General features: G+C 31.9%; 1 protein-coding gene across 1 annotated transcript; it reads left to right on the top strand.

Annotated features, from left to right (window-relative positions):
• Nucleotides 1–1,364: 1,364 nt before the first annotated feature.
• Nucleotides 1,365–20,371, top strand: LOC140435520 (lipoprotein lipase-like). The gene is made up of 5 exons (XM_072524259.1): nucleotides 1,365–1,524; nucleotides 1,813–2,011; nucleotides 11,281–11,519; nucleotides 15,901–16,252; nucleotides 20,164–20,371. The coding sequence occupies exons 1-5, from the start codon at nucleotides 1,470–1,472 to the stop codon at nucleotides 20,219–20,221; spliced, it is 903 nt and encodes a 300-aa protein (XP_072380360.1). The 5' UTR covers nucleotides 1,365–1,469; the 3' UTR covers nucleotides 20,222–20,371.
• The last annotated feature ends 1,319 nt before the right edge of the window (nucleotides 20,372–21,690 follow it).

The raw sequence follows: 21,690 nt of genomic DNA, 5'->3' as shown, positions 1-21,690 counted from the left end.
CTATGATCAATAGCTTTGAAATCAATTACACTATGTTTGACCTTGCTGCTAACAATAAACCCGGTACCAAATTCGTGTCGGGTAGGATGTCCACTGTAGTAAATATTGCAGTTATTTTTTCCACGATGCCTGAGCTAGTCCACCTCTTTTTCTGTAAAGCAATGATATCTGCTTTGGCTTTAGTCATTTCTTGTATGAGCAGAGCCGTGGCTCCAGGTTGATAAAGGCTTCTTACGTTTCACTTACAAATTTTCTAATCATTTTCCTTATTCCGTTTGCGAGTTCGTCGTAAATTAGAGCAGTCCGGTTTCTTTCTTTGTAGCTCTCATAACAACAGTGTCAGATTATTCTGACCAAATTTTAAAGCTTTTTATACTGTTTGATTACGTTGTGTGTGTGTGTGTGTGTGTGTGTGTGTGTGTGTGTGTGTGTGTGTGTGTGTGTGTGTGTGTGTGTGTGTGTGTGTGTGTGTGTGTGTGTGTGTGTGTGTGTGTGTGTGTGTGTGTGTGAGAGAGAGAGATGGCATTAGACAAAAAATCTTTTTGCCACAGAAAATACGTTGTTATTGCTGTTTATATTACGTTGATTAAAGTAAAGTCTGCTTTTTAAAATAATTAAAAATGTATATTTTTAACTATATGTAAATTATTATAAATATCTATCGACACATGCGCAATGGCTTTAAAAACACACACAACTGACACTCGCCATGTGTGTGGCATGTCAATTTCTCTTACATTTAAAATTTCGTTCGGGCTTTAGGCCATTATGAAAGGACAGTTGAATTTTGGTATAGTCAATAGAAATCTTTGGACTTCTACTTTCAAGATTTCTTATAATACTGTTGTGGATAGAACACAAAGAGAAAAGACCAGAAGCTTCATACTATATTAGAAGGCCAGTACTAAGTCTAAGGAACCTCATTAAGAAGATAAGATTACTTTATTTGTGCTGTAAATGTCGAATTTTAAGCACATATCTGCAAAGGTTGCAGTGTAGCAGACAATACCCTGTTTTAGTTTATAGTCTGTCAATTTATACTATATGAAAGCCAGAAATGTATATAAGAAAAAATAAACATGTGTGATTGTGTGATTTACTACATTTAACGCTGTATTGGTTCAGTACTAATTTGTTCTAAAAAAGATACAATTTTTGTCTTTGGTGGGACTCTTATCTATATGAGATATAATATTCGCTAAATATATAAAATAAATAATTTCAAATTCGTAACCTACAATTTTATTTTCACGGAAAAATCTTAAGCCCACTATAAATTATATATCAATAATCGCTCAATAATGGCATAATAAATCAACAAAGATTATGAAATAATATTATTTTTTTCAGATAAGATAGTGTATACATAAAACTGTCTAATGTAGATAATTATCCATAGAGTTGACTAATATTCATTAAATAACAGGTATGAAAAGTACCTACAGCATTGCAGTTAATATTATATCAAAATGAATTCAAATGTTGTGTTAGTAGTTCTGGTTACGTTTTTCTTTACACTATCACGTAAGTATTTGGTATTTTATGTCGGAAGCCGTCTGTTCTTCGCTGGTCCTACTGTGTAGTCAATTGATTTATTGTAACTAAGTATTTATATTAGTATAAAATGTATTTTTCTTTCCTTCATTTCGGTTTTAAGATTTTTTAATGAGCTAATTATAAATCATATCATATATCATAATCATTCAAACTTTTTTAACCCTTCGCAACTAATACGTCTGGTAGCTTAATTAAAAAAACCTCCATGTACTCTAAGTGTATAATAAATATTTAAAATTTAAAATATTATTTTAGTTTCTGACTCATCCAGTGATGATGTGATTTTCAATTTTTACAAAGAACCCGAGAAATCCACAAAAATTATTATTAGCAAGATTGATGACTTAAAGAATGCTGGATTTGATGCAGCTCATGATACTGTTCTTTTGATATATAGTTATGAAGATCCATCCGATTTAGAAACTAAATGGAAATTGTCGAGTTCAATTTTTGGGTTAGTATGTAACAATTATATTTTGCATATAAGAGGCTAAAAGAGGAAATGAACAATTACTGTTCTTGGAGATAGGGTAAGCAAATAAACTTAAACGTTTGCGAACGGTTACTCGTGTTTTGGTTGAAAATCAAGGTCGTGGATATAGTTTCCTTTTTTGGGTGGGACTGGGAGAACAAATACTTACAGAAATGTCCTGGGCAAATACTAAGCAAGAAGATTTCTAAACTGTTTAAAATTAGGACTCCTAGTTTAAGAAACAAATTACATATTTATTTTTATTGTACATAAACAGTTATTACAAAAAAATATCTAAATTTATTAACCAAAATTAAATGAACCTTCATATGTCAAAATGAAATACCAAACTTTACTGAATTATTAATTATCAAAGATTAATTTTATTTAAAAGAAACTAAAATATGACAATTAGCTGATACATAAAACTTATATTTATTTATAAACTTTTTAAAATGACTTGAAAGCAAATCTTTTTGTGTCAACGAGAAATGTTTATTTAGAAAAATTTAACAAAACCATTTGCTTCATTGGCTTTTCTTTCTAACTTATTAAAAAAAAATTTGTGACCTTAGATTTGATTAAAAAAACATTGTCCCACAAATTTTAGACAATCAAAATCTGACCTTTGGAAAACACAAAATGGATGGAGGCTAGACAAATCTTGGGTGAAATCAAATCAAAAACCAAAACTGGACTTCAAGTTATCCTGGATGATAACAATATGTGTTTCTTCAAACTTGGCTACTTGTTTTCCACTTAAAACAATCTCGGCTAACTTAGCCCTCATGACGCTGTTATCAAATCTCTTGTCACAGGACACAGCTTACAACAAAACGGTGATTAACTCACTTTACAAATTGGATTAAGGGATTAATCCCATAATTTCCCTTAATCCCATGGATTAAGGGAAATTTTTGATGTTTTCAAAACTCTACGAAAACGATGTTCACGTTTCCAAACCCTGAATTGTTCTTCTACGGCTGTTAACATCGAAGTCCCAATCACGAAATTCGGACTTCCACAATGCTTTCATTTGTCCGTATTTTACGGTGCTCCATCGCGAAGTAACATCATCCTCAAAAATCATAAACAAGTGGAAAGATTCTTGTGTAAATATCTAGAGGGAACCATAATGAATCGAAAGAGCAATTTGTTTATTATAAACAGACTCCAAAATATGTTTAGATTATCAATCTCGGAGACGCAAAATATTAAGAATCTTGTTCGGTGTTTTATGATATACGGGGTGAAACGAAAATGCTACAGATATTAACAGAAATATTTCCAAAGTGATGTTATTTCTTGGTCACATATATCTTGTCATCTATATCATAAATTACAAAAAATAAATTCTTTAAAAAATTATAAAATTTTACATTAAAATTACAATCAAAAATTTCATTTTAACCAAATTTAGACAATAAAGCTCTAATTATCTTTATATTCTCCACATAAACAACCCTCTTCTTTACGTGCGATATCAAAATTATTTGATGTTGTTTACACTATAACCAAGGGTCCGACATCTTCTTTCTAATGAAGTTGTCCTTCATTTGATCAAATCTTAAAGTTTTTAGAATATTCCCATCTATATGGGTTCTGCGCCTTCGCTATCCAATTGGTCATAATTCTTTTAAGGTCGGCGGTCTTCCCCCTTCCCCGGCTTCGCTTTTCTGTCCGTAGTCTCCACTCAAGCAATGTTTTTGTTTATCTGTCATTTTTCATTCTTGCAACATAAATAAATAAAAGCTTTATTACCCTAAATAAATCCTAAATAAATAAAGTCCTAAATAAATAAATAAAAGCTTTATTACCCAACAGTTTCCCATTTCTAGGGTAAAAATTTAAGATACATTTTTAATTAGTGTACAATCATTAGTAGGTGATACAAAAATATCAAGTAAAAAAAATAAGTGCAAAATATAAGTAGGTGAAAAACAAAATAAAGAGTGAGAACGATATAATTAAACAAATTACTACGTATATAAGAAAAAAAAAATACACAAAAAAAATTAACAATCTAATGTACTCGTACTCCATAAACCAGTGCGGTATCAACCAGATGATTAATTGAGCATGAGAAAATATCACAATGGTTGCATATTTTGTTATAATTATTGCACATAATATAAATGGGTGACTTCAGTAACATATTTGTTCTCGCACGTGGACAAGTAAACACGATAGTCGACCTGGAAGTAATTCTTCTTCAGTGCCTTATCCGGTCCGGATGTTGGCGATCATCAAGGCTATCATGGTTTTGTTGACTGCTCTGCGAAACAGCTCCGCTGAGGTCATCCCAAAATCCATCCAAGGTCATCCAAGTAATTCTTGGCACATTAAATCTAATTTGACCTAATATATCACTGCAGTCAATACAGTTGTGTAACAACTTAACTACAACTTACAATATTAAACCTCTCTCTCTCTTGTCGTTTCCTCATTGCTGAGGATCGTGATTTCCTACAATGCGGGCTGTCAATTCTCTCCATCTCTTGCGATTTTGGGCTGCTCTCATGGACTCGGAAAACGTCTCTCCAGTGGCTTTCTGTACTTGATATATTAAACCTGTTACATAACAAATCGTTATCATAACCATGGACAGGATATACTCCATCAACCTTAAAAGCTAGATATTTTAAAAGTTTCCGTTGTACCTTTTCAATCTGTTGCATATAACATTTATAAATGGGATACCAAATTAAGCTACAATATTCAAGTTTTGTTCGCACCAGCGATAGATACAGCAGTTTAATCGGTCTTATATCGCTTAAATTTCTACAGTTTCTGATGATAAAATCGTACATTTTCATTGCATCGGATACTTTCTGCTCAATATGGTTGTTAAAGGTTAATTTTGAATCAAATATAACTCCTAAATCTTTAATGCTATTACATTTTTCAAGATCTGACCCCTGAATTACATAATTAAAATCAACCTTATTTTCCCTTCTAGAGTAACTTACTACTTTACACTTATTGACATTAAGAACAAGTTTGTTTTTTACACACCAAGTATCTATATAATTTAGATCGTTCTGAAAATCTATACAGTTAGCAATTGTTTTAATTTCACAGTATATTTTATGATCATCCGCAAAACACAATTTTCTGTTATTGATATCTAACAATAAATCATTGATATATAATAGGAACAACAATGGACCTATATTTGATCCCTGTGGAACACCGGATGTAGTAAAGATTAATTCTGATATGAAACCATTATAGGATACAAATTGATTCCTACCTATTAAATAGCTTTCAAGTAACTTTAAAATGTTTCCAACAAATCCCAAATTTGATAATTTAAAGAGAAGGTATTTGTGATCAACCTTATCAAACGCTTTAGAAAAATCAGTATATATCACATCTACTTGACCTTGTACATCCTAAACATCTGAAATATTTTGAGTTATTACAGCTAAGTTTGATACAGTAGAACGTTTATCTATAAAGCCGTGTTGATAAGGTGATATCCATCCCCTAATAGAAGGGTAAATACGATTATATAGAGTTACTTCGAAAACCTTTGAAAAATTAGATAATAAAGATACCGGTCTGTAATTGGATACATCAGATTTCGTTCCGTTTTTGAACACAGGGCATATTTTTGCATTTTTCCATAATTCGGGATAAGTTCCCGTTTTTATTGATAAGTTAAAAATTTTTTGAAGCGGCTTTACAAATACCCGAGAACAATCTTTCACTAAAAATGCTGGAATATTATCCGGTCCGGACGTCATTTTATTTTTAATTCTTTTAAATGCTACTAAAATTTCGTTTTCTTGAAATTCGTTAAAATTAATAGTGGGTAAGTAGATATCACTACATTCTTGATTATTAAATACATTGTTGTCGACAGGTAAATAAACTTTTTCAAAAAACATCTTAAAAGCATGGATTATATCGCGAGGATTATTAAATGTATGGCCGTTGTAACACATTTCACCTGGGATTCTAGAAGTTTTATTCTTTGCATGAACATATGCCCAGAAATTATTAGATTCGTTAGAAATATTATTCTGAATTTTTTCAAGATAAACGTTATATTGAGTTTTAATCATTTGTTTAATTATTTTTCGCAACCTTTTAAATTCATGCATATAAAGTATATTACCTGTTTTCTTATAATTTGTGATATTTTTTTGATTTCAACTTTATCATTCTAATTATTTCCGCATTGTACCATGTAGGATATTGATGTTTATAATTTCTGTATACTGGTACACACATATCAAATAATTCATATATCTTAGCATGAAATAATTCTAGAACTGTATTTACATCATCAGACATATCTAAAAAAATTCCAGTCGCAATTAAGAAATTCTAAGTACAGTAAAGGAAAATTTGCTTTTTTAAAATTATATCTTTTAGTTTTAGAATGAGCCACAAAACTGGTTTCCTTTTTCTGAAAATCATTAATATTTATCATTAATGCTCGATGATGTAAATCTTCTTGAACAAGTGGTGCATTATCGCGACTTACATGACATGTATCTGATGATATAATTAAGTCTAACAATCGATTTAAATTATTTCCCACCTGATTATACTGACTTAAATTAAACAAACACATGAAGACTAGCACAGCATAGATGATATCTTACTCGTTTCTTAGTCTATTCATCAAGCTGAATTCAAGCAGTGATCTCTTTATTTTACTTTGTGGCATTCTCAATGTTTCTGCTGATGTTTTTGTGAAAGTTAAGGTGTCCGCTCTCTGTGTGAGGATTGGTAAAACGCACTGGTTAAAAGCTTTCCTTTTTAAATGTGTTGGGACATTTCTTTTAAACAACGATGCAGGTCAACCTAAACCTACTATTCTAAAGAGCTTACATGTTTAATTGCCTCGTGTTAATCTTATTTGGTGGCCAAAATATACATATCTTTGAATATAGGAGATTTTTTGATTTGTATAACCTCAACATTCTTCTGAATGAAGGACCCAATACCTCCATTTCCATCGTTCTCTACGACATGAGCACAACAAATGTAACAGGATTTTAAAGCGATAGGCCTTCTCCTTTGCTTATCGATAAAAAATCGATCAAATAGTTTTTACACGATAATTTTGCAATAAAACTTTTTTGAAAAAGGTTAACAAGTTTTACTGTGTCGTACAGCTTCGTCGCAAGTATTGTTCTAACATGGTACCGGAAGGTGATTGTGAATATTAATCCAGTCCTCAGATATTTGACCACTAAAAATCATACGAAGAAGCTAAATCTTGCCGAGAATGTCAATTTTGGAACCTCAAAAAGATGAAAATATCTAGTGTTAAATCCTTGTTTTCCGTTTTCCCCACCCCTACGAGGGGGTTTTAGGGGGAAACCCGGGGGAGGGAGTGGCAAAGTTTTTTGCATTTTTTTTGAGTCCCAAAATTGACACTCTCAGCAAAACGTATATGAATATTAGTTTAAGAGTAGAACTTTGAATGTTCACGAAATTTAAAGAAGGGGATAGAAAATATAAACCATGTAAAAACCTAGTAGGTGTATGGAAATGATAGGGAAAATGCAGAAAAAATAAAAGGTAAAAGGTTTTGAGTATCTTGAAGTATTCAAACTTCTAAAACAATAGTGAGACTAACAGTATTATAAAATGTAAAGCTTGAATAAATCAGAAAGACGAAAAAAGTTAAAGATTTTGGAAGAGGAAAATCTTGAAAAAAGTTTTTGTTAGTATAAAAGAGGCTAACGGGGAATTTCGCAGAAGAACAAACCAGGAATTAATGGAAATGTATAAAAGACCAAAAATAATAGAAAATCAGGGCACAGACAGTTAGATTGTTTTTAGAAAGACAGATTTTACGAATTCCAAAATAAAAAAAGGTCCTAAGAGTACTGCAAGCAGGAGAACAAGGGTAGAGAAGAAGATAAGACTTTGAAGGAAGTGGTTTTATGCCATCTGGAATAACATAGAAGAAATGGTAACAAAGAACTGGAGTTAACAAGTAAAGGACCAGAAAAAGTGGAAGAAACTAAATAGGTAAATGTGAGGGAATAGTAAACTAAAGGTACAAAGTATCGGCATAGCTCGCATTATAATATTGTTTTTCTTTTGTTGCGAGCTATGCCGATTCTTTGTACCTTTATATATATATATATATATATATATATATATATATATATATATATATATATATATATATATATATATATAATATATACAGTAAGGTCTCGTTTTATGCGGTGGATATGTTCTACAAAAAAAATTGCATAAAAAAAGACATTACTTGCCTTGAAAAAGTAGGGGTACGTCTCGTAGCCTTCTAAAATTACATAAAAGTAAGACCAAAAGAAAAAAGTTTCCAGGAATTAAAATAAATAGGCCGCATGATAAATTACTTCGAGTATCTGAAACAAATTCGCACAAAAACAAAAACAACTGGTCCATATTTCTATTCGTTTTTGTGACTATTTGTATTTATTCATAGAGAGTCGATAAACAGGAAAACAGGGGAACCTGTTTAGTTTATAGTCTAGGCGGGATCTGTTTTGGATTGGACATTTTCCATAGAAAGCTATTTTTTTGCTGGAATCTATTCAGGATGTGCCCAATATCGATAATCACGATATGCGCCAGTCGCAAACCCTGTGCTAAATTTTTTATTTAACAAAATCTGAAAACAATTGAAAATTTCTCATTTTTTGCTCCTATTTTCGTTTATAATTCTAAAAATATTGATCCTAGAGAAAAAATTATAAGAAGTTAAAAGTTTCGTTATTCACTTTTACACAATATTTCGTTAGCTAGAAATTGAAAATTTAATGTTTATTGTTGAATGAATAGCAATAATTAGAAAAAAAAGTACAAAAAAATGAAGTTAATCCTTTAAATGTTTTCGACTTTCTAAACTTGACTTACAAGCTCCATATTCCGCCTAGAAAAACCTTTTAATATGTTTAAAACGTGTTCTAAATTTTGTTGAGATCGGTTGGATAGGTTTTGCATAATAATTTTGCAACCCAGCCTACTGGAAAAAAAATTTTCGCAAATTTTCAAATTTATAGTAGGCCCTAAATAAGGCCCTCAGATAGTTGTAAATTTTTGTATATATAAAGGAAGGCTCAAACTTTCAAACGCTTTCTGTAAAATTCAAATCGGTTCACTAGGAGAGCCTAGAAATTTTTTTAAAGTTTTAAACATTTTTTATATATATGAGGCTTATAAACAAATTGAATAACTTTACGAGCGTTAAACATATCAATTTCAAAATTTATACACTTAAAGAACATTAAAAGACGCTTCTTTAAAAAAAAAGATAAATTCGGCTTACTGGTTGCCGAGATATTGAAGGTCAAAGTTGGCATACATTTGCCTTGTAACAATAAGTGATAGAGGGCTCGTTTTTAAACAAATACCCTCGTCTTGTCAAGTACTTTTTATATGAAAAGTTTTACGTAATGCGCTTCATGGCAATATCCATAAAAAAGACAAATAAAAAACCGTTTTCGCGTAAAATGTCGCTCGGAATGCATGAGAGGTGGTGGTGGGGGACATTAGGGGGACAGCGAAGGTGTTAGCATTATTAATATTTTAGTCTTATATTAGCTGAAAATAAAGTGATTTAAACTTGTTTATTTAATACAATAATTATTGTAATATATATTAATAAAAAACTGAAAAATTTTGAATTAATTTTTAACTGTAAAAATTCGTAAGTATATTTTTTACGTTTAGATTTCATTATTTGATATTTAAGATTGAGGTTATGAGGTTATTAAAAGGTAAACATTGTATGTAGTAAATAAAATTAATTATTAAATTGCATATTACTAATAATTTGGATGCAATAATAAAAACTGGATTCCAGAAAATAAATAAATAAATAAATAAAATACCTTTTCAACCAACTATAAACCCACTGTAAAATAAAATTAATAATTGCATATCATATCAATATTTTTGAGCGACATTAACGTCCGATTTCATATTAACAACCTAAAGCACACTTTAACTAATGTTCATTTTAGACTAAATTAAACAAATTTGAACCAACATGATTAATATTGAAATTTACACTTGAAAGGTAAACTTTATATTATTGAAATTTACAAAGTTGCAAGAGTTTCTTGTATCCCCTCCAAGTACTTACACACAGCGAATAAAGTATGTAATAATGTTAGTCAATCTTTACTTGCTTTAGGTCACTTGCAGTTTTTTCATCCTTTGCGATATGTGTACGGTTAGGCATTTTTTCCAATACAGTCCCGTTTCATCAGCGTTAAATACTTGATCGGCACAACAGTCGCCATCTTCAATAATTTTCGCTAGCTCCTGTGGACATATTTTTGCTGCTGCTTTATCTGCTGTAGCATTCTCTCCTGTGATCTTGATATTATGAAATGCATTTCTTTTTTTAAACCCTATTAGCCATACTTTGCTAGCTGAAAATTTTTTGAAGTTGGTGGCTCTGACTGTTTCATTAACTCATAACACTGAAGAGCTTTTTCCTGGATTAAATATCCACTGGCAGGAATTCTTCTATGAAATAGTTCCTCAATCCAAATTGCGATGGTTTTTGTTCTTTCTAATAATACATCCCTTGAGTAAGATGAAAATTTGGCGCTTAATTTTGTATCAGAAATTATAGATTTTCTTATAGCAACGTCATTCTTCCTAATTGCTCTTACAGTTGATTCGCCTAAATTAAAATGTTTTCCAATTGCTGTAAATCCTTCTCCTTTTCCTAAGCGATCTAAAATTGCAATTTTCGTTTCCAACGAAACTGTTTGTCTTTTTGTGTTTTCTTTTTATTGGGCCAAATAAATCTTAAAAAAAGACATAAAAAATTAGACTTACGATATTGAGATGCAAAAACCTCTTCTAAGGATAAATAAAACTTTACAACACTCACTTGAAATCTTTCAATCCGAAAACCGTGCTGCTAATTATAGTGCAACTTGGAATCAGCAAAATTTTAAACAACTTATAAAACAGAGCACCGCTAAGAGAAAAATTATTTTAAAACAATAACAGGTTATACCTTTCAATGCGAAACATGCAATGGGGGCATCAAGTAACAAGGGAATCCCCGAATTGTAAAGGCTCACTTTACTGACATCTGGATGTGAGTAGTTAATATTTAATTATAATAGTTAATAATAGATATTTTTGAATGAAATACAAATAGCACAAAACTTTAAAATCGCATAAATATAATGTGCATAAACACACAAAATATATATATTTTTTTATAACAATCTCACATTTCGACATTTTTTTTATATATATTTTAGAGTCGTTGCCGATCTAAATATTTTTGTCGTGGATTGGAGTGCAACAACTTCAAAAGATTACTTTGAATCCCAAAAGGATGTGATAACAGTCGGTGGATATATTACAGAGTTTCTTAACGCACTTGTATCTAAATATAGTTTAAATTTAGATACAGTCACCATCATCGGCTGGGATCTTGGAGCACATATTGCTGGAATAGCTGGAAAGAAAATGGATACCAAGTTTTCTACGATTATAGGTAAGCTACAAATTTTTGGAATCCATATAATCACAAAAATTACTAAATAGGTCTATGGTAGATTTAAAAAAAATATATATTGTTTTTTGTTATAAACAACAAATGTATGGAAAAATACTAACACTAATAATCTGGTTCTCTTCAGTTTTTGTCGGAAAACACTTTAACGTGTCAATTTAGTGTTGAAGTTTCCCATATTTTGATAGACCTCATCAGTTTCTTCAATAAAAGCTATCAAAATATAATCATCAGTATTTTGTAGTATGTGATTCAACGTTTGAAACCTCTTTCTATGGTATATATATATATATATATATATATATATATATATATATATATATATATATATATATATATATATATATATATATATATATATATATATATATATATATTTTGTGGAGCTGGTTAAAAATTGTGGCCTTTAGTTTTGAAAATTAGCTTAAATGCCTCACCCAAAAATTCGAATAAACTCTTTAGTAGATTCCTGGACATTTAACTTCAGAAGATGTCATAATTTCAGTACAATATTTATTATGATGGTGAAAGTGTTTTTATTATTATGACCGAAAAAGATTCTCAGGCATTTGATACCTGAATGGTTTTTCTATCGATGTCATTTTCTGCGCGATTTAGCCAAAACGATTTAGTCAAATTCAATAAAATTCTGTACAGACCAAAGTCAGACAATTTATTATTGTACCACACCACTGAGAGCAGTCTGTTTTTTCCGTTTTATTCCGATATACTCTGTACGAGTACAAGAAACCAATTCGCTAAGAATTTTGCTTAGTTGAGGAGATATGTTATGGAATGCAATTTTTAGATTCCCCATGTCTCTAATAACATCTTTATCAACGTCTGTTTTGCCTTGCAATTCTTAGAAGGCACAGATTAAAGTGAAATTCTGAATTTGGTTTCGAAAATTAGTTTACGGATTTTATTATCAGATGTCGCTATTTGCGTCTATACGAAGCCATGTTAGAGTTGCTTCCTAAGACAGAAAAGATTTATTTTCACGTTCAGAGCGACTGCGAAAGCCGTTCTGATGAGGCCTATTAGGCCGAAATACGTATAAGCGGATGCGCAGGCGCCCTGAAATCAAATCTTAACTGTCTTTTCCGATATATATATATATATATATATATATATATATATATATATATATATATATATATATATATATATCTTATATACTAAAACGCAAGCCCTTTTCTTGTCCACCACTTTACTCAAAAACCATATTAGATAATTAAAATATTTTTTCGGAATATTATTTATCCGGAAGTTAAAATTTACTTTAAGTTTTAGACCCCACAATGTATATATGGATCGAAAGGTCTCGTCGAGACGAATCTAAATATGTACTTCCGGTTGCGATCCGACACCGGAAGTGACCCGAAACGCGCATAAAACGTCAAGATAGAGCAAATCTGACACCGGATTCGTGATCAGCATGCAAAATTAACTGCTAAATGATATCCATGTCGACATTTGATGAAAATAAATAAAATAAAAATTTCATTTAAAAAACTCGATGTCGAGTTGGTCCGCTAGTATATACTATTGCAAGAATTAATATTAAATCTTTCGGGTTGAACCGCATCGATTATCATTGCGCTGAGCTTTCAACATCCTCTTTAATGTCTTCTTCAGGGCTTCCGAAGTCTCAATCTCCCAAGCCCCCAGACACTACCACACTGATCAATAACCAATGCATTACTTATACTGATACAGAATAGAAACCACCAGCCCTGACACATCACCCATTGTTCGCCTTTGACATCTTCAGAATATGGAGTTTCGAAAAAATAAAAACGGCATCTTCTTCAAAGTTTTCTACCAGGCGATCTACATCTGAATCTTGATACTCTACCGCAGAGGCCGAATCTAAAGGTAAAGAACTACTGGATCCCCTTTTACATTTATTTAGTTTTTCTTTGGACACTGACAATTTTTTTTGTTGAACAGGTTTAGTTTTTTTTGTTTATTTATATTTTAATTATTTACCTTTCCTATTTACCATTATTTACCATTATAGTTTCACCAAGTAGGAAATCTTAGGATTTCTAGTATTGTTATTTACCTTTCTTTTAATTCCATAAATTGAAGGTAATTTCCTTTTTTCAATACTGCTCTAATTTACCCTTTATTACCATAATTTATCTGTGTGTGGAGTGTTTGTTACAATTTCAGCTTTACTACTTCAGGCATCAAATCTGTAGGAGTAATCTGTTTTTTAGGGTTTTTTTTTAGTACATTTTTTATAAAATTGCTTGTCTTTTACTGCTTCTCCTTTTAATATTTCTTTATTGACTGTTTCCTCTTCCACTACTTCTTCATTAACTGTTGGTTCTTCTAGTCTTTCTTTAACTGTTTCTTGCATTTATGCGACAAAATCACATTCTTTAAATACGTTTCTGTTAGGGAGAATACCAGTTTTCTTAAACACATAATTGCTGTATCCATTGCTGCATGTAATAAGTTTTAAACGGTGAGATAAATGCCACATCTAATGACTGCATTTTATGTGTTAAATTCGGTGGAAGGTGAATTATCTGGATATGGTTTTCACGCTCTACATTTATTACCTCCAAATTTTGTATATGGGAGTAATGACCAATGAGGATCAAAGCCACTGGATCGTCAGCGGTAGATTTTTTGTGTTAATAAAATGGCGGTACCAATCAACAAAAAATTCTTGTTTAATCCAGCCAGATACATGACACGCATACTTAGATACAAGCGGAGTTATTAGTCATTAGTTTCACAAAACACATAACTCTGATTAATAAAGATACGCGTTCGGTTGAGGTGATTGCGCCAATTTGTTTTTTTTTTCTTTTTTCCCCATAAGTCTCAGATGTTTATGTTGCACAATGGTAAGACTGGTTTCATCACAATTAAAAATCAACCTTGTTGGATTGTAATTTATTTTTTTAAAGTGGCTCATATAAATCAAAATAACTTGCCAAGTTTTCTTTAGTGAATGATTTAATACGCGCATAAGATATTCCTTAGTGGTAAATTCCTGTCCTTGCGAGAAATCCGGAAAACCATTTCTTTTCAGCACTTTCTTTTGCCACGCTCAATAGATTTTTTATATTATTTGCTTTGCATAAGCTATTTGCCAATTTACGCACGTGTTTTTGTGTAATTCCAAAAAATCTTTTTGCATTTCTGGGCAGTGATTAGCGAGCATTGACGACTCCATTTCTTACGAAAATACTATTTTTCGTCCTAAATGAGAATTTACTATATCTTCAGAATTCCCATTCATCTTAACGTACCTTTCTAAGGTTGTTTAAGGTGTATTGTGAATTCGCGCACTTTTCATGTAGCTCATTACTCCTTGCTAAATAGCCAAAATTGCGGAAATCATTTGTTCCTTATTCGACGCTTTCCGTTTTTGAGGCATCTGAAAAAAAAATATTGCACAGAAGACATTGTCTTTCATTTAAATATGGATAAATTAAGAATATTAAAATTGTTTTGGAAAGTCTAAGCTCCTAAAATTTTTCTAAATGTAAACGTATGTATTTTTATTTTATTATGATATGTACTTTTCGAGAAAACTGGAAAGACGAAAATAGTGTGGCATCAGTCAGCCACCGTTTACAAACCGTTTGCTTGTAAATGCATCTAAAAGCAAATAATCCTATCGGTACCCCGCCTAACATGAGGTACACCAAATTAGGCATTGCCAAGTACCCTATATTACAACCCCATATTAGTACGAACACACTAGACTTTTATTCGGTTCGACTTTTTGCAAAAAATATGGTTCTGTTTTAAAAGAACCTAAAATATTTTCATAAACCATGCAAAATTTTGTATATAATAACATTACAATGCTTTAAAAACTCACCTTTAACTTTCCATAAATATCCAAAATGCAGCACGACCAAAAAACTTTTTTTACCACAAAAAACTATTCTAACCTGAAACGTCAAATAAGAGAACAATTTGGACCAAAAAGGGAGAAAGGTGGCAAGGTGGTGGTTAGTAAACAATGCATATTTTTATATTTTCGGAATTAGTACTTGCGCGAAAGCGACCTACCCCATTAGGTACTATCACCATATTAGGAAACTTTGGTCTATACATCTGGTGTATGCAGGACCTTCAAGCTGTAGATACTATTTGATTCATTCAGATTATATTTAGGATATATTTTGCTACTTGCACTTTTTCTTTTACGTTCTTCTCTTGTAACCTGGAAGTAAATGCAGCTTCCATTATTTATTTCACAAACAATTGGTGTGAAGTTAGCTGTCAAACCTGTCATTTTATGCAATGAAATATTTGTGTTTTAATAACACTTATTTTTATAATTATAAGTATAAAAATGACAAACTTTACAAAAATTCTCTATTTTTAGGTCTTGATCCCGCTGGTCCATTATTCGTAAAATCGGACTCTTCCAACCGCCTTATTGCAACAGATGCTAAATTTGTACAAGTGATTCACACAAATGCTCTTATTAATGGATATTTTTATCCATGTGGAACAGCAGATTATTATCCGAATGGTGGAGAAAACCAAACCAGTTGTGGAAACGATATAACTGGAGTATGCTCGCATCAGAGATCTTTGGCTTTTTACGTCGAATCTCTAACTAGTGAAAAGTTTGTGAGTTACAAATGTGACGACTATGACAGTTACCAAAATGGAACGTGTAAACTTGAAGATAAGTCCATAATGGGCCAGTTTACTAACCAGATAGATACAAAGTAAGTAAAGTAAATGGTGTAGTATTTCTAACCAGTACATTACAACTTTACCTATTAGTGACATATAAGTTGTTTATTTTAAAAATACATTTATACTTGTACTCAAAATAAATAAAAGGATGAGTAATATTCCTTTTGTGCATTGCCTTATACAGTCCTTACATGGCGACAATCACGACTGTTATGGTTTTGTTGACCGTTCTTTAAAAGAGTTCAGCGGGAGTCATTCCACACCATTGTCACGGGAGGTTTTTCAGCAACGACGAGATACGACGGTGTCCTGGTTGCCTTTTTTGCTATCTTTCTTCTTTGCCCATTATGTGACTGAAGTACTCAAGCTTATGTTTTATCACTAAGTTAAGTACTTTTTTTTCTTTTCGTATGTACTGTAGGACTGCGACTTTGATGGAAAGGTCCACATAAGATATCTTATGGAAAGAACATAGCACTTCACTATCCACATCTTCGTACCTGAACTCAGGTCACTGTAGCAGAGAAATGATCTCACGTTGGTAAATGCGGACCAGGCAGTTTCAATTTAATTTATTTAGCGTGTTCCCATTTTAAGTTAAGAATAGTTTCAAAGTAGTTAAATCTTCCGTCTTTATATGATTTAGGTGGGTTGCTAATAGCATCCGCTAGATAGACGTATGCGCTCTAGATGAAACAAAAAACAAAGAAAAAAACAATCAAATTTTGGTACATATATATTAATCTACAGTAAAGTAGCAAAAGAAAACATGGACCAAAGAAGATCTAGCTTTACTTATACATCAAAGATACCAAGATCAAATCGAAGAGTGTCAATACGTATAAGAAAGGATTATACCAATTATAGTAAGAATGGAGAAATGGAGAAGGAAGATTTGGATATGATTGGAGTATACGGCCCAAAAAATGTCAAGCCCCAATCAACAAAGAAAATATTTTATGACAAATTACCATAAACAGTAGACCAAGTAAGAGGAAATAGCATGATATTGGAGGATTTTAACACTCGAATAGACAACCAAGAAATACCCGAAATTAAGTAGAAATATAACGAAAATGTTAAAAACCAAAATTAAGAACAGATGATAAACTTCTGCACGAATAACGAACTTACAATAAAAAACACATTTTTTAAACAAAAAGACCAACAAAAGTATACATTTAGTTACAGCCGTGACCAAAAATTTATAATAGATTATGATACAACTAACAGAGATACCGTTAACAACAGACGAAGATACTCTCGATGAATGGAAAATATTTAAACCACCAAGGATACGCAGATACCGTAGTACCAATAGCCAACAGCTGGAAAGAACTGAAGATGATGATCGATGAGCTTCATACAGAATCCTTAAAAAGAGGACTGAAAATGAATTTGTGCAAACCTCAACTAATGTCGAACAAAGATGACCATCCGACGATAACCATTTAAGGAACACAAGTAGAACATGTAGAATAATACATATATCTGGGTCAAAATATCAAGGTAATCAAAGAAAACCAAACTACTGAAATAAATAGCCGAGTAAGAATAAGATGGGCCCCATTCGACAAACTCTCATACATACTGAAAAACAAAAAGATACCACAAAACCTTAGAACCAAAGTGTTCGACTCTAGTATCCTTTCCGTTCTTACGTATGGATCTCAAACCTGGACATTCACAAAAATGAACATGGACAAAATTCAAAAAACTCAGCGAGCCATGGAAGGAGCAAGAAGGAACGCCGGGGAGCAAGCAGCTAAATTAAAGTGAAAATGGGCTAGGCACAACGAACGTCTCGAAGATGAAAGATAAAACAAAGAAGTTGTAAACTGTCAGAGACCAAGAGGAAGACCTCAAATGCGCTGGAGCGACGATATCAAAAGAGTCGCTGAACCAATGTAAAAACGCCTTATCCACAACAGAAATAAATGGCGAGAAAGGAGAAAGGCCTTTATTTGGCAACTCAAAAAAATATCAGAGATATTATGTAAAATAAGAATCATCATAAAATCAATTACACTCAAGCCAGTGCACCAACCCAAGCAAAAATCGGAGTCAAAGGACTAAATACGGATCCCACGGAATACTAATATATCAAAAAATAAAACCCCATGCTCTATAGCAAAAGTGAAGACAAAATGTGAAGAAAAGAGGAAAGCCTTTTTAAAATATAAAACACAACAAACAAAACAGGCATACAACCACTATAAACGAATCCGAAATTAAAAGAATACTTTTAGTCAGAAAACTCAAAACGGAACACTGGAAGAGCTTCTCAAAACAGATGTAATGCGAATTGTATGGAATACAAAGAGAAATATGGAGAAGGATCAGAGGACAAAGAAAAAAAAACGGAAAAACTAATAAAAATAAAACGAGGACATAACATTCAAAAGAAAACATGGGTAGACAACTTTATATCCCTATTTGTTAAAGATGACGACAATGAATCACCAACACCAGAAGTGACGACAAACGAAGAAATAAACATTGAGGTGGAGAGGTAAAGAAAGAAATTAATATCAACCAAGGTGACAAATAAACTGAATGAAGTTGTAACATTAGCAAAAGAACAAGGTTTTAGGTCGGGAAGATCATGCACCGACGTTATATTTATATTTCTTCTTCTTTCAGTGCCTATTCGTTCCGAATATTGGCAATCATTCTGGCTATAATTATTTTATTGACTGATGCTTTAAATAGATTCGTTGTTGTTGTGGAGAACCATTTCCTCAGGTTCTTCAACCATGATATTCTCCTTCTCCCAATTCCTCGCTTTCCGAATACTTTACCCTGTAGGATTACCTTCAGTAATCTGTATTAAGTGCTGTTTCTCATTATATGTCCGAGATATTCCAACTTTCTCCTTTTAATGGTATACATCACCTCTCTTTCTTTGCCCACTCTTCGTAATACGGTCTCGTTGGTTATCTTGTCTGTACATGATATCCTTAGAATTCGCCTGTATAGCCACATCTCGAAGGCTTCAAGTTTTTTCTCCATTGCTTCAGTTAGTGTCCAGGATTCAACTCCGTAATACAATATTGAGAAGATATAACATCGTAGGAGCCTTAATTTTATATCCAGATTAAGATTGTGACTTTTAAAGAGTTTGGCCATGTTATTGAATGCACTCCTAGCCTTCTCTATTCTACATTTTATTTCCTGTGAGTGATCCCATTGTTCATTTACTGTTGTTCCAAGATAGTTATACTGTTTTACTCGGTCCACTGGTGTATTATTGATAAGTAGTTGAGCGTCTCTAACTTTATTTTTGCTGATGATCATAAATTTAGTTTTTGTTATATTTACTTGAAGTCCAAATCTTTCACTTACTTCATTTACTTTGTTTAGCAGTTGCTGTAAACTGTTCAAACTGTCTGCAAAAATAACGGTGTCGTCTGCATAACGGATGTTGTTTAGGCGTTCTCCATTTAGAAGTATTCCATGTTCGCATTTTTCCAAGGCTTCACTAAATATTTCCTCTGAATATAAATTAAATAATATAGGTGAAAGTATACAACCTTGTCTAACGCCTCGTAGAATCTGGATCATTTCCTTTGGTTCACCTCCAAAATTCGTTCTTATTGTGGCTGATTGGTTCCAGTATAAATTTTGTATTATACGCCGATCTTTATCATCCATTTGGGCGTTTGTTAGAATATTTATATTTAAACAAGCACAATTGAAATCATAACAATATAAAAAATAATATTCTATACAAAAGTATTTCCGAAGTGAGAATCAAAACGCCAAGCTTTGTTTAGTTAAAAATGTAATTGTGAAAAGTTTATATACAATTATTTTGTAAAACCACTATCTATGGTCTGCGCAAAGCACTTTTTACATTGTTTTAATAAATATTAATGCGAATAAGTTTATTAAACCTACCAGCTTTACGTATTAACTAATTTATTTTTTTTTGTCTTAGGGCAAGCGGTACCTATTATTTGGATACCAATGATGCACCTCCTTATGCCAAGGGTTAAAATCTGAAAGTGTTTTTATATTAATTATTTATCGGTAGATGACCAGAAATTATAAAGTTTTATCTCATATGTTAAATATAGTTACTAAGTCAATTGACAATTTTATTTAAATTAATATAATAAAAGAAATAAAGTTAAATTTTTAGTTAACGATTTTTAATTTTTCCCACGTTTATTATTTGGGTATGCTCCTCGGTTTCTTGACTGACTTTCTACGTTTAATCCACTAAATATTACATTGAGCCGTCGAAAATAATAATAATACAGTAAAAGCCAAGTACGAATACCGCTTTGTCATTTAATGCTGATAACTTTATTACTAGTAGACCAAAAATAACCGAAGATATTATTATGAAAGTTCTGTAGGCTAGTTTAGTTCAATATAGAATTTATACTGGAGATGCATAACCAATTCGTCAAGCCCCACGGAGCTTACCATTTGCTCGATAAAAAGAAGTTAAAAACATAATACAAGACATAATAAATGCCGATATATTCGAAGAAGCTTCGGGCCTCTGGTATTCACTAGTAGTGTTAATAACTAAGAAAGACGGATCTACTGGCTTTTGTGTAGACTACAGAAGATTAAACCAGGTTACACAAAAAGACAGTTAACCATTGCCACGAATAGATACTTCACTAAGTACTTTATCATGTGCTAAATGGTTTTTGAACCTAGATTTAAAAAGCAGTTGCTGGCAAGTAGAAGTACGTCCTGATGATCGAGACCAAACAGATTTTTCAATTGGCAGTGGTCTCAACAGGTTCAGATTCTACCGTTCGGTCTTTGTAATTCTCCAACTATGTTTGAATATTTAATGAAGATGGTTTTAAGAAGACTTATCTGGAAAACATGTCTGGATTATATTGATGATATAATGATTATATCAAAAACCTTTGATGAACATCTGAAAAACCTAAGCGAGGTATTTGACAGATTAAGAAACGCAAATTTCAAGTTAAATTATAAGATATGTTCACTATTTCAAAGACAGGCATACTATTTAGGATATATCGTTTCAGTAGAAGAAATTAAAACTGGCCCAGAGAAGATTTCGGTTATTAAAGATGGGCCTAAACCAGAAAATAAACAAAATTAGAAGTTTTCTTGGACTCTTGTCATAATACCGAAATTTTATTAAAGATTTTGGACGCATTGCAAAGCATCTTTGGACGCCTGTCCATCCACAATCAGACGGAATAATCGAAAGACATAATAGAACTATTTGTCAATACCTGATATTCATAAATAAAAATAATGAACACCGCCATTAGGGAAAAAAAAATTTTGATCGCCGGGGGCATAAATGCTAAATCTCGACAATGGGGCTCTCCCGCAAATGACGGAAAAGGGGAGATATAGAACGAATGGATGGCTCAAGCTGGCCTCCAGGTACTCGACAATAATAAACCAACTAAAATTAAACAATACAAAAAGAAAAAAAGGAAACGTGGCAGAACCTAATAAA

The sequence above is a fragment of the Diabrotica undecimpunctata genome, chromosome 3 (assembly GCF_040954645.1).
Source record: "Diabrotica undecimpunctata isolate CICGRU chromosome 3, icDiaUnde3, whole genome shotgun sequence".
Taxonomy (NCBI): Eukaryota; Metazoa; Arthropoda; class Insecta; order Coleoptera; family Chrysomelidae; genus Diabrotica; species Diabrotica undecimpunctata.
The sequence above is the reverse complement of the archived record's forward strand: the minus strand, read 5'-3'. Positions and strand labels throughout refer to the sequence as shown.

Coding starts and splice junctions, on each gene's coding strand:
- LOC140435520 (XM_072524259.1), top strand. CDS start 1,470: ATGAATTCAAATGTTGTGTTAGTAGTTCTGGTTACGTTTTTCTTTACA. Junction 1,525..1,812: donor GTTTTTCTTTACACTATCAC/GTAAGTATTTGG, acceptor ATATTATTTTAG/TTTCTGACTCATCCAGTGAT. Junction 11,520..15,900: donor CAAGTTTTCTACGATTATAG/GTAAGCTACAAA, acceptor CTCTATTTTTAG/GTCTTGATCCCGCTGGTCCA.